The sequence below is a fragment of the Cherax quadricarinatus genome, chromosome 30 (assembly GCF_038502225.1).
Source record: "Cherax quadricarinatus isolate ZL_2023a chromosome 30, ASM3850222v1, whole genome shotgun sequence".
NCBI classification, from domain to species: domain Eukaryota; kingdom Metazoa; phylum Arthropoda; class Malacostraca; order Decapoda; family Parastacidae; genus Cherax; species Cherax quadricarinatus.
Genome location: NC_091321.1, coordinates 226,847 through 240,000, shown reverse-complemented (window position 1 = coordinate 240,000; position 13,154 = coordinate 226,847). Strand labels below are relative to the sequence as shown.

The following is a 13,154-nucleotide window of genomic DNA, read 5'->3' as shown; positions in this document are numbered from 1 at the left end:
TGTATTATATACGAAATGGTAATAATTTAAAGATGTAATTACATCCAGGGGGGTCTGATAAAGAATTACTGTGGCCTCTAATTTTGTTTTTTGCATTATCGCTCACAGGATAAGCTGCGGGTATACAACAAACTAGCTGCTCAGGCAGCACTAGTAGTAAGAATACCTTAAAAATATCTTGCAATGGGAAACTAAGTTAAAACATAACGGAGATAAAACACCTCAATTACTGGGAGCGCTTGAGGTTCCTAAACCTGTATTCCCTGGAAAGCAGGAGGGAGAGATACATGATTATATACACCTGGAAAATCCTAGAGGGACTAGTACCGAACTTGCACACGAAAATCACTCACTACGAAAGCAAAAGACTTGGCAGACGATGCACCATCCCCCCCAATGAAAAGCAGGGGTGTCACTAGCATGTTAAGAGACCATACAATAAGTGTCAGGGGCCCGAGACTGTTCGACTGCCTCCCAGCATACATAAGGGGGATTACCAACAGACCCCTGGCAGTCTTCAAGCTGGCACTGGACAAGCACCTAAAGTCAGTTCCTGATCAGCCGGGCTGTGGCTCGTACGTTGGTTTGCGTGCAGCCAGCAGCAACAGCCTGGTTGATCAGGCTCTGATCCACCAGGAGGCCTGGTCACAGACCAGACCGGGCCGCGGGGGCGTTGACCCCCGGAACTCTCTCCAGGTAAACTCCAGGTAAAATATTACCGATACTGATGACTGTGTAGGAGGGCCTAGCGTGGATACAAAACTAAGTGTAGTATAGAACAGGGAGATTTAGTACTGCTACCATAAACAGGTTTCATACACGGATGACTTGGGTAACAAAGGTACTGTCAGCGTCACGCTACGATCTCATTTTTCCATCCCTACGATCACTACCCAACCTCTGGTGACATGGAGTAAACGGCATTCATTGAGACAGTTTCGCATTATGGAAAGATGTCTAGTGATAACCGCGAAGGCATTTCGCTTATCAAAAAGTAAAATGTCACAATAAAAGCTTGCTCGGCAAACATGCCTTTACTTCACCCAGTAAGCATCTCTCCCCTTGTATTCACTCTGCTGACAAACTTGGTGCTTGTTCTTAAGACGGTAATGGATAAGCGAGCCAGTTCATGATGCTCAGGTTGGTTGTCATAACACTAATGCAAGTATGCATTCTGTGGCATATAATGAATTTGAATTATACACATGTGCGTGTTTAGACATAGCTTCTAAATTTATCTTTATAATTCTCTTTTTTTTTTATCTCAGTTTTGCTGCTTAAGGTATAGGCGATTCCCAAATAACAGAAAATTCAGCAATATTGGAACGAAACCTTTGAAGCTCCCGTAGCTGATGAACCTTTTAATGGAAAACTTTACGATGTCTTCAGCTCAAAATGAGATTCCAGTGCGAGGTAACCCTTCCTGTGTTATTTTTTCTGACGTTTGTAGTATATATTAGGGGTTAAAGAGCTGATCTTCTCATCTAAAGCGATGTTGTCCCATGCTATGAAATACGTGGTTCTCAGTAAAACTGATTATTATTATTATTATAATCAAGGGGAAGCGCTAAACCCGTAGGATTATACAGCAGTAAAACTGATAATTTGATTTCCTGGCACAATTTTAAATATTTTTATGATGTGTGATGTTACTGTAACTGGCCGACAGCTTTTGGAAATTGCTCTCGTCTCTAGGGTCCAGGAAATCTCAGATGAATGTGGAATTTTGAGAGTCAGGGCCAGGGGTACAAGCTCTTGCTATTGTTAGGGACGGACCTAGGTGCCGGGAAAGGGTGCTTGGATTTGCTGAGCGAGGAGCTGGTCTGTGATAGGCGTGGCGTGTCGGGTATCCGGTGTCGAAACCGGTGGGGGACATGGTCTACGGAGCACGGCGTCGAGTATATAACTGGAGACCTACGGTGGCAAAGGCAGGGTGAGGAAGCAGCACCGTCGCTTAGCCACGCCTCCGTCAGCAGCCGCCGTCAGCCGCCGCCACATCAGCCATCATGAACAAGTACTTCCCTGGAATCGGGCGGGTGGAGTACCGGCCGGATGCTGGCCCTGAGGACACACTCGTCTTCCGGCACTACAACGCCGGCGAGACCGTCCACGGCCGCTCCATGGAGGAGTGGCTCCGCTTCTCCGTCTGCTACTTCAACACCTTCAGGTGAGTAACGCTCTTTGTCCAAGTTGGTCCATCCTTTCCTAGGGAGAGGCACCTTTTCGAAGAGTTATGCAACTTCTCTTTCCCTGGAGAGGGAAGTTTTGACACTCTTTAGACAAGTGGCGTTTGTACCAAGGAGTGACATCTTCGGGTGACATCTGTTGATTAAATCTTGTGTTTATGTGCTGCATCTTGAACACAATGACAACTGAATATTGTGATCTAAATATTCCCTTTAGCCGACTATTACAAGATACATTTTTATTTTTTTCCCATATAGCTTAAATATATACATGATCATTTCCTATCGGAGTGTGAAACTTGCTCTGACAAGTGTGCTCATTTACGCGCACACACTCGGGCAGCCGTGTAGAGAATTACAGGCGCATACGTTAGTAAATTTTAGCAAGTAAAAAATAAAAATTAACGTTTTTTGTAGATTAGCTATTTTTATATGGTATTCGAACCAGCCGTGCCACTACTATTGAAAATAATGTACCTTACTTGTTCTTGGAAAGCTGTAATAGCTTCATATTCAAGTAACTTCAGTGCCATTTGACTTCTCTTACATGGAACGTCACCTACTGTATTTCCTTTGAAACTTTTTGTTCCTAAGCTAAAAGACGTTTAAACGTTTCTCTGAATGAAACAGCCTAACCTTTCGACACGTTTTACTCTTCCATTTATATTGTGAAAGATTCCAGCATCCAGATCCTCATGTTTCTCGTCAGCCATGCTTTTTCTCAATGAAATCAGGTCACAAAACTTCACGTATATTAAGTAGCATGAAGTCCTATGAGCTAGGTGGTTTGCCTCCTAGTATGCTAAAGGTATCATTATTGCCTCTCCTACTGTATCATCTCTCCATCTCCATATCTATTTCTCTCTCTCTCCCCCCTAAAGTTTTTCCCTTCTCTTGGAAACGTGCATTGATTTAATTAGTTCATCTATCATTTTTAACTATCGCACTATTACTCACTAAATATTTAAAAAAAATTAATGTTTCCCCAATGAAAAGCTCTTGAAGCTCCTTAAATATTGTAATTTCCCTGATCATCGGCCCATCAGCCTGTCTTTATTAACGATATCGTAACACGATTGCAAACAAATCACAGAGTGGTTAGCCTAGTGTTTTTAAGGATTCCTGCCATGGATATGGTATGATTTAATAGTTTGTCATCACGGCGATTTTTTCCTCGACAATGAATTCTTCCAGTTTTCGTAGCTATAACAAATCTTTACGTATTAAATTGCAGTCTTCCATTTCCCCCTGTTCATTTTTCATGGGGAAGAACTAAACCCATAATTGTAATACAGTTCCCCTGCTCAGAGTGTATTTAACTGTAGCTTCCTCTTCAATGCACACATCTCCGTTGACATTGATGGCTAAACTTCCACCTCATTACCGTCAGCCGTGATGCCTCTTACTGTTCATTAAAGAGCTATAGAGCATCAAGCACGGCTCCACTGAATTCCCTTTAAGGGAGTAACCTCATGTCGGTAAAAAAAAAAAAATGACGATCGAACGTGATTGCCTCCGAATCCCAAAGAGTCTTATGAGTTTAGCCTTTCCCTCATTATATTCCAGTGTGCACTGTTTGCACCCCCACCCCCTTAACTTTTGTCATGAGGATTATATACAAGGGAAAATTTTTCATCCCGAGTGTGGATGAGCGTTGAAAGATCCTACTATATTAAACCATATAAATTATAATTTATATTATGGAATATAGGTTTCAGATATGGTTCAGATTTTATAAAGCTATATTAGAAAGTGTGTTAAATAATAATAATAATAATAATAATGCTAACGAGTCATGGTTCAGGTACTTCGGTTCAGAAGGTCACTACGGCGAGAGGGCCCACCAGCACCAGTGGGAGGATGGCTCCAGGTCTCTGGATAACTACAAGCGTCGCATGACTGCCGCCTTTGAGTTCTTCCACAAACTCAACGTCAAGTTCTACTCAGTATGTAACCCAAGCTCCATGTCTTTCATTACGAAGAAACAAGAAAGCGTGTTAATTAAATTTCCTGATCATAGTAATGTATTAAAATGTTTGGTTGGAATGTTATTCTCATAACGTGGAAGGGATAAGGGTGCGTAGTTTATTTTTTTATACGTGGTATGTGCCTCAGGTGAGTGACCGTGACATGGCCCCCGAAGGAGATAGCTTCGAGGAAACCAACAGCTACCTGGAAGAGATGGTAACGCAAGCCTGCGACCTCCAGAGGCAGACTGGGATTAAGCCACTCTACTATAGTGCTGACCTCTTTACTCACCCTCGCTACATGAACGGCGCAGGAGCCAATCCTGACGCTCACGTGTTCGCCTATGCATGTGCACAAGTAAAGCGCAGTCTGGAGGCGGCCAAGCGCCTGGGCGCTGAGAACTTCGTGTTCTTCAACCCTCGGGACGGTTACCAGAGCGTTCTGCAGCGCCAGTTCTTCCGGGACATGTCTCATATGGCACAGCTATATCGCATGGCTGCGCAGTACAAGGACAAGATCGGCTACAAGGGTCAGCTGCTGATCCAGCCCAAGCCATCCGACCCTCGCCGTCACCAGTACGAGGCAGACGCCATGGCTACCATGCACATGCTCCGACACTTCGGTCTGGAGAAGCAGTACAAGTTGTACATCAAGCCCGCCTTCTCCCGCCTCATGGGGCGTCCCTACGAGCACGATGTCTACATAGCCGCTGCTTACAACATGCTCGGCTCTGTCGATGCCTCTGACAGCTTCCCGGAAGTGAACGGTACCTCAGACATCTGCGCTCGCAACATCCGTGACGCTACCTACGTCATGAAGTGTGTGCTGGAGCAGGTAAGTGGTCTCAGGGTAGCTAGTGGAGATGCAAGCCTCTTACTACTGTAATAATCTGTCATTTTCAAATTTTCTCTAATCTTAATGTTTATGGGCAAAAAATTAAAATGTCTCTCCAAGTTTATGGCTGTTATACATGGGTACAAGAGTGACAAAAAAGTTTATGTTAAGCGTTTGAAGAAACTTAAAAAATTTCAAACTAAATTTATTCGAAATCTATTCTGGTTATAATTTCTTCATATTTCCGAAACGTTAGCTTACAGTCATAAAAACTCTCATTATTATTAGTTATAAAAAAAAACATTTTTAGTGTAATTAGAGAAATTTTATTATAAAAAAAATATATACCCTTGTTTCGTGACAAGTATGGGAACTAACAACTGGGTCGTCCTTCACCATACTCACAGAGACCCAGACCAGAGGGGACAAACTATGATTTAGGAGACATTTATGGTTATTAACCCTGGAAGATTTTTAAACCAGTAGGATTACTAATCCAGAAGGGTTATTAATCCAGGATAACCTAAATAGTCAGTACTATTGTGTTGATGTAAAAGGTACCTATTTAAGTTAATCCCTTAACACACAGGGTAGCCTAATATAATTAGGTGTATAGTCTGACTAGCACTGGAGGCAGGCAAAACATGGCGCATGATAAAATGAATATAGTAATTTGCACACTCGCTATTTCCCATCTACAGAGTGGCCTGCAGCAGGGCGGGTTCACTCTTGGAGGTCGGGTTCGTCGCGAGTCCGTGGAGCCTCGCGACCTGTTCCACGGTCACATCCTGGCCATGGACACCTTCGCCCGAGCACTCAAGAACGCTGCTCGTATGATTTCTGACGGCTGCTTTGCTCGTTCCATCCAGCAGGTGAGTGTTCGCTATCTGCTGTACTGCCTTCATTAAAAAGATTTATTCAAAATTTTTATACAACAATTTAACGAAGTACAAAACTACACTTTTGAACGAGAGTACGTATATACATATTAGCCTATTTTCCCAAAGAGCATTAATGTGTACCATCAAAACTAATATTCATAGGAAAGCACTAAAGCCATAAGGGTCGTACAGAGCCTACGGAATAGCAGGTAATCGGGTTTGATCCAAGGAAAGCGAAAGTATCACTTAATTCCTTGGATCAAGAGCCCTTAGCTAGGATCGAGGGATTCCGCCCCTTCCTACTTCATGGAAGGGTACCTTTAATAGCTTTTCCAGTTTGCAGAATCTATAAAAATATCAAATCAACACAGACTGTCATGCTTTTTCAGCATGAACAGATTTCTACATTTATTTTACTAAGGTTAACATTTGTTCTGTTTGTCTGATCAGTGTTTACTCAAATGCCGTTATACGATTAGTATTTTTAATCCTGTGTTTGCTTGGTCACTTTCTTCATGTGTGTGTCTCCCTACCCCCAGCGATACGCCTCCTTCAAGTCCGGCATTGGCGAGCGCATTGAGAAGGGCGCCGCAACCTTCGAGGAGTGTGAAGACTACATCCGCAAGTGTGGCGAACCGCAGCAGCAGTCCAGTCGCTACGAACACTATGAGAATGTGTTCAACTACTACGTGTACCCGCCGCGGCAGTAGACCATCACTCTCCAACAACCTTCCTTCCTGCCTTACCTAACATACACACAAACACCGAGGCGCAGGTCTGAGTCGTCGGCTCGTTCTTCGACGTCTTATGACAATCTCGAGACTTTCAACCACGCGATTTGAAACACTACCCGCTCACCACCGTCGTTTTCACCGTCGCCTGCCTCGTTGAGTACGTCATCGTCGTCCACGTCATCGGCCACTACGTCCAAGTAACAACCAAGCTGCCTTACAGCACAACAGATGAACGGTAAACAACGAGGTTGTGGAGAACTTATACAGTAGACATTTTGGTACTGCTGTAAAACGCGCCTCAAATGTACCTCACACTATACATTGTTTCAAAAGCAAACTGATCATTTACTCCACCTGGCTGAAACACGGTACAGAACCTCACACTAGACACTGACAAGCCTAGGTAGCTTTCCTCATATTGGTCACTCATGTGTAACTTTACACCTAGTTGTTGGGTAACAAATATATCGCGGCCTGGGTAATCGTACCTACATCCTAACACTGAAAACTAACACCAGAATGAACATTCCTCACAGCTAGAAATGGGCCTTATAATAAGTCATTTATACAAATACCCACAACTGCAAGGGAACCTCATACGGGTCAGACACTTACTTTGATAGGGGACCTCATACTGGTTGCTCATGCAGACATATATCTGTAAGGAAACCTAATGCTAGTCACTTAAAACACCCATGCATTACACGTTATATACACCCATCTTCCGTGAAAACTTGGGTGTACACACACACACACACACACACACACACTCACACACACACACACACACACACACTCACACACTCACACACTCACACACTCACACACTCTCTCTCTCTCTCTCTCTCTCTCTCTCTCTCTCTCTCTCTCTCTCTCCAAGGTTGAAGGACGAGCTTTCAGTTATTGTCCCAAAATATAACAGAACAAAAATAAGCATTAAAAAATATATCGAATCGAAGTTCCTTGGCGGATTTTTTTACCACTATGAACTATTCTTGATCGAATCTTTACGTCTCCAACATCAGCATCCATGAACAGAACTAAGACATTTCTTTATCACTGTTGACATTTAGTGCAGAAAAACAACACTAAAGAATATTTTTCTCTCTGCAACCAACTGGCCAAAATATCAAGACAACATAACTCAAGACAAAGATTTCCCCAGATAGCTGGCCAAGACAACATTAAAACTAAGGGTCTCCAAATTTGCTAGTAGACACAACACAATGACGCAGCAAAGGCTCTTGAAAATGGAATTTTTGTTCATCCTTATTAAGGCCAAAACACCAAGACAAACTTTTCAAGATAGAAAATTTCAGTCAAGTGGCCAAAAGAAAGATCAAGACAGCACCAGTCCATTGCCTCACATCAGGCAAATGCATTATCCAAGCTAGTTATTAATGGGTTGTATGGGTTTCGGCATTTCCTCTGTTAATCCCTTATTTTATCCACCAATGCTTTAGTTGCTAATAAAAATTAAAATTCACTTGTTTCTTTTTTTGTATTTTATTCTAATAACATGTATGAAAGTGTGAACAGAAAAAAAAGTCAGAAGGATCACTCTCCACCCTCCGTAAACACTAGCTCATAATGCCGACAGGAATAAATTTTGGTTTCAGATGTCAAAGTCAGGATGCTTACGTCTTTATATCATAAATTGTGCCAGTCTGCAACTTATCTGAGCCACACAGTTATTTATATCTAAACTACAGTAATATACAATAATAAACAACTAAGACGGACTGCACAATTTATGAGTGGTCAGACAATTACCGAGCTCGATACCTTATCAACATCGTCAGGGTACGACCATATTACTTTAGACTGCCTTCCTTACTCTATCAATGGAGCTACAACCACCCCCCTCTTCCCCTTACTCTTCCTCGGCTAGTCTCAACTGGAGCCTCTTTCATAAAGTTTAAGAGGCACTGAAAAAAAGTTTCATTAAGACAACGTTTGGCTGTTCAAAGCTTTATCAAATAATCTAAGAGCAACACGTAATCTGCAACAAAATCTGTACCACGTTTCATTTATTCAATATTATCGGTAATACATTATTCAGATCCTTCCTATTCCTCTTCTCTCACCTTCTCTTTCCTCTGTTGGAGCGTTTATCTTATTTTTTTCCATATACCGGAACCTCTTCTGTTCCCACCACCTTGACCCCACCCTCTCTATTGGAGCATTTCCTTATTTCTTCATCCCCTGAATTATTAAAATTATGGGTAAGCACTTAATGCACATACAACATTTGGGAAATGGGAGGTATTATGATTTGATCTGTAGGTCGAAAGGACACTACAAATCCTTGCATCACCCCACTTTCCCTCAGTGTCAGCACCAGGTCTCTACTTACCACAAGAATTATGACATGAACGCTTCCTCTCTGTCACCAGTTTATCAGAACCATATTACGGGATGTACAGAATATAAGAAAAAAAAAACAATTTAAATTACGTAATATACTCTAATGCAGGGCCGGATTTAGACCTTGGGGGCCCTGGGGCACTTCAGGTTTGAGGGGCCCTCAACATGGAAATTAAATATAATTACAAATAAGAAATGAACTAAAATAAACGATAAACAGCAGTTTTCGAAAAAAAAAAAATGTTAGTTTTCGAAGACGTTTGATTTCATTTATCTCAATTTTGACTTTAAGAATAACATAATTTTCAGTTTGCAAAATATTACCGATGTGTATTTATATTTTTGGTGTAACACTTTCGGTATCTATCTATATGGTGGCAGTTGACCAAAAGGACACATGCTTTTCTCTGAAAGAAAACCACATGGTTGGGTCTGAATCACATGGTGGGGCTTCCTGGAGTTTACCTGGAGAGAGTTCCGGGGGTCAACGCCCCCGCGGCCCAGTCTGTGACCAGGCCTGGTGGATCAGAGCCTGATCAACCAGGCTGTTACTGCTGGCTGCACGCAATCCAACGTACGAGCCACAGCCCGGCTGATCAGGAACCGACTTTAGGTGCTTGTCCAGTGCCAGCTTGAAGACTGCCAGGGGTCTGTTGGTAATCCCCCTTATGTATGCTGGGAGGCAGTTGAACAGTCTCGAGCCCCTGACACTTATTGTATGGTCTCTTAACGTGCTAGTGACACCCCTGCTTTTCATTGGGGGGGATGTTGCATCGTCTGCCAAGTCTTTTGCTTTCGTAGTGAGTGATTTTCGTGTGCAAGTTCGGTACTAGTCCCTCTAGGATTTTCCAGGTGTATATAATCATGCATCTCTCCCGCCTGCGTTCCAGGGAATACAGGTTCAGGAACCTCAAGCGCTCCCAGTAATTGAGGTGTTTTATCTCCGTTATGCGCGCCGTGAAGGTTCTCTGTACATTTTCTAGGTCAGCAATTTCACCTGCCTTGAAAGGTGCTGTTAGTGTGCAGCAATATTCCAGCCTAGATAGAACAAGTGACCTGAAGAGTGTCATCATGGGCTTGGCATCCCTCGTTTTGAAGGTTCTCATTATCCATCCTGTCATTTTTCTAGCAGATGCGATTGATACAATGTTATGGTCCTTGAAGGCGAGATCCTCCGACATGATCACTCCCAGGTCTTTGACGTTGGTGTTTCGCTCTATTTTGTGGCCAGAATTTGTTTTATACTCTGATGAAGATTTAATTTCCTCATGTTTACCATATCTGAGTAATTGAAATTTCTCATCGTTGAACTTCATATTGTTTTCTGCAGCCCACTGAAAGATTTGGTTGATGTCTGCCTGGAGCTTTGCAGTGTCTGCAATGGAAGACACTGTCATGCAGATTCGGGTGTCATCTGCAAAGGAAGACACTGTCCATGTCTACACAAGTATCTGTAGAATGTGGTTGTGGTGATTCATCCTCTTTACTATTTTGATTTGGTATGTTTTTTTTATTTTCTGCAGATGTACTTGGGAATGCAGGTGGGTCCTCAGAAGAATCATCTGGTAGTGGTACTGGTTCTTCATTAGTAGCTTTATGTTTTCCACTACAGAAGTAGAGAAAAATTCTGTAAGGCATTTTGTCTTTGCCAAGACCGCAACATTTCTTTAGCTTGACTTTTTGGAAATCTTTCTTTTCTGAGCTCCTTACAACTGAATTTTCCGTGGCATACTAGGTCTGAGGAAAACAAAAACAGTGTAACTCTACTTACGAGTTTTTTCCATTCCATGACTTTGCTCACATCCGGATTTGCTCGTTTGCAGTCAATTTTCCTCATTTAAATTAAATGAAATGGAATTAATTCGTTCCAGTGGAATTCCAAGCACGAGAAAATACTTCAATAATTTCCCTAATATCAACTCTATGGCTTATTTATCTATCAATAAATGTAATATGACATAATAAACAATATTAAAAACAAACATGATAAATACACTAAATTAATAAAATACACGTCATTACGTATGTGGCTAGTGGTGGTGGCAGCGGCCATTGTCGGTGTTGGGGTTTATAGGGCCACCACAGTGGCCATTCCTGCTCCTGACTGCATGTATAAAGAACCTAGGATAACCCAAAAATGTCAAGAGTGACTTATAAGTGCTACACTCTTAATGCTACACTTGGCCGCCGCTGCTTCATGTTGTCTGCCGCTGCTACCTCATGAAGTCTGCTCCCACTTTTGCTAGCGTGTTGAAGAGCTTTCCAATATGTGAAGGTTGAGGGGCAGTGCCAATCGGACAGGTATTGGATGGTGACGTCATTTGGTTACTCCTAAACATTGGCAAAAAATCGAACATTTCGCTACTTTGAGCTCAATTTCAAGGTACTTTTCATCGTGAAGCCAATCAAAATCATATCTATTTCTATTTCTACACACATGAAATAGAAAAAAAGGAAATAACCTTGAGACAAGCCTTAACTGCTGTATCTGTTAGCAGGAGGACAACTTTCACACAATTCGGGAGCTTTAAGCTCGGAGAAAAAAAATATCTACCCCAACCCTACTAACAGTAGTAATGAGGCGGATAGCCTCAATACTGCCATTATTAGTAGTTTGAGGTGTGATACCTTTTTAAATTTCATGACCTTGTGTTTGTATTGTCAGGAAGCTATGCGAAGTGTTGCGACACTGGGCAGTGGACGCGGAAGTGTTATGCATGTGTCTAACACAGGTAATTATGATCACCTCTTGTCTCCAGTCTTGTTTGTCAGGAGGATTCTGTGGCGATTAAACAAGTTGGAGGGTAAACTTCGTAACATACAACCTAGCCAAACCTACTCCTAATATCCCTTAGATGCCTATATTTAACTGGAAAAAATGTAATAAAGTCAACTTGCACTACCCTCCTCAATCAAACTTGAGTGACTTTCATCGACCTGTCCAGAGTGTTTACCCCCCCCCCCCCATTCAAACAATTTGTTACATACGTGCACATTTACCCAAATAAAAATTCCCATAACTAGATATAGATGGGGTTATACACAGTTAGGGGAATGTTAGGCAATCAGATTTGATCCAAGGAAGGGGAGGGTACTTGCAACAAGATGCCTTCACTAGTACAAAGACACCCTTGAAGGGCATCCGAATCTAATATGAAGGTAGTTAGGATCATTAAGACATCGTTTTTCCCCTCCACTTCCACGTCCCTTATAGCACACTAGACTAACAACCAACACTGGGTTATCTAACCAGTTGGAGGCCTGCCGTATACCAGTGTCCTAACACACACTACTATGCTAGCCTGAATTCATAACCTACCTTTACCTGTTACTTATGGCTGGCATCCTAGGCACAACCTGAGGACCATTACATTCAAGCCCCCACACTATCTCTTTTTCTGGGTTTCTAACCCAGCAGGGTTAATAATCATTTCTCACTAATACCAATCTAACTCACCCCCCTGACTATACTCATCAGCATCAGATGTTAGCGAATCCTTTCTGCCGACTAACACTTCACTTCAGATCACAGGATTTCATTATGTTCATCATTAACGTCTGCTGCCAGAAGCGTTAGACTTCACTACTTACAAACCAACTGCAATTCTGAATGCTAATACTTTTATATTCATAGGAACCTGAACGCCGCTTAAATTTAACAAAATAATGAAATTGTGTAAACTCAATGAATTAATATTTAACTTCGCACAGTTTAGCCAAAGGCATAAAATACGTAGAACACCCACCACAACCACTACCCAAAGCCCGAAACCCACCAACATTCCCACAGAAACCACGTGCAATAACAGATTCCACACAGCTTCTGAAGGTCGTTGGTGGGTTCCAAGGCCAACAGTTCTACGTAATCTATGTCTTCGGGGGAGATTACTCTCCCCTGCTATATGCATTCATAATGCAGATAGTACATAATGCAGAGTACAAAACAAATTCTGGCCACAAAATAGAGCGAAACACCAACGTCAAAGACCTGGGAGTGATTATGTCGGAGGATCTCACCTTCAAGGACCATAACATTGTATCAATCGCATCTGCTAGAAAAATGACAGGATGGATAATGAGAACCTTCAAAACTAGGGAGGCCAAGCCCATGATGACACTCTTCAGGTCACTTGTTCTATCTAGGCTGGAATATTGCTGCATTCTAACAGCACCTTTCAAGGCAG

General features: G+C 42.3%; 1 protein-coding gene and 1 long non-coding RNA gene across 2 annotated transcripts in view; one reads left to right on the top strand and one right to left on the bottom strand.

The window, feature by feature from the left end:
- LOC128692581 (uncharacterized) overlaps positions 1-13,154 on the bottom strand; it is a 47,779-nt gene that overhangs the window by 28,886 nt on the left and 5,739 nt on the right. The window lies entirely within an intron of this gene.
- Positions 1,916-8,089, top strand: LOC128692580 (uncharacterized). Its single transcript, XM_053781743.2, has 5 exons — positions 1,916-2,167; positions 3,991-4,132; positions 4,302-4,988; positions 5,690-5,860; positions 6,409-8,089. The coding sequence occupies exons 1-5, from the start codon at positions 2,007-2,009 to the stop codon at positions 6,577-6,579; spliced, it is 1,332 nt and encodes a 443-aa protein (XP_053637718.1). The 5' UTR covers positions 1,916-2,006; the 3' UTR covers positions 6,580-8,089.

Coding starts and splice junctions, on each gene's coding strand:
- LOC128692580 (XM_053781743.2), top strand. CDS start 2,007: ATGAACAAGTACTTCCCTGGAATCGGGCGGGTGGAGTACCGGCCGGAT. Junction 2,168..3,990: donor TGCTACTTCAACACCTTCAG/GTGAGTAACGCT, acceptor GTCATGGTTCAG/GTACTTCGGTTCAGAAGGTC. Junction 5,861..6,408: donor TTGCTCGTTCCATCCAGCAG/GTGAGTGTTCGC, acceptor CCCTACCCCCAG/CGATACGCCTCCTTCAAGTC.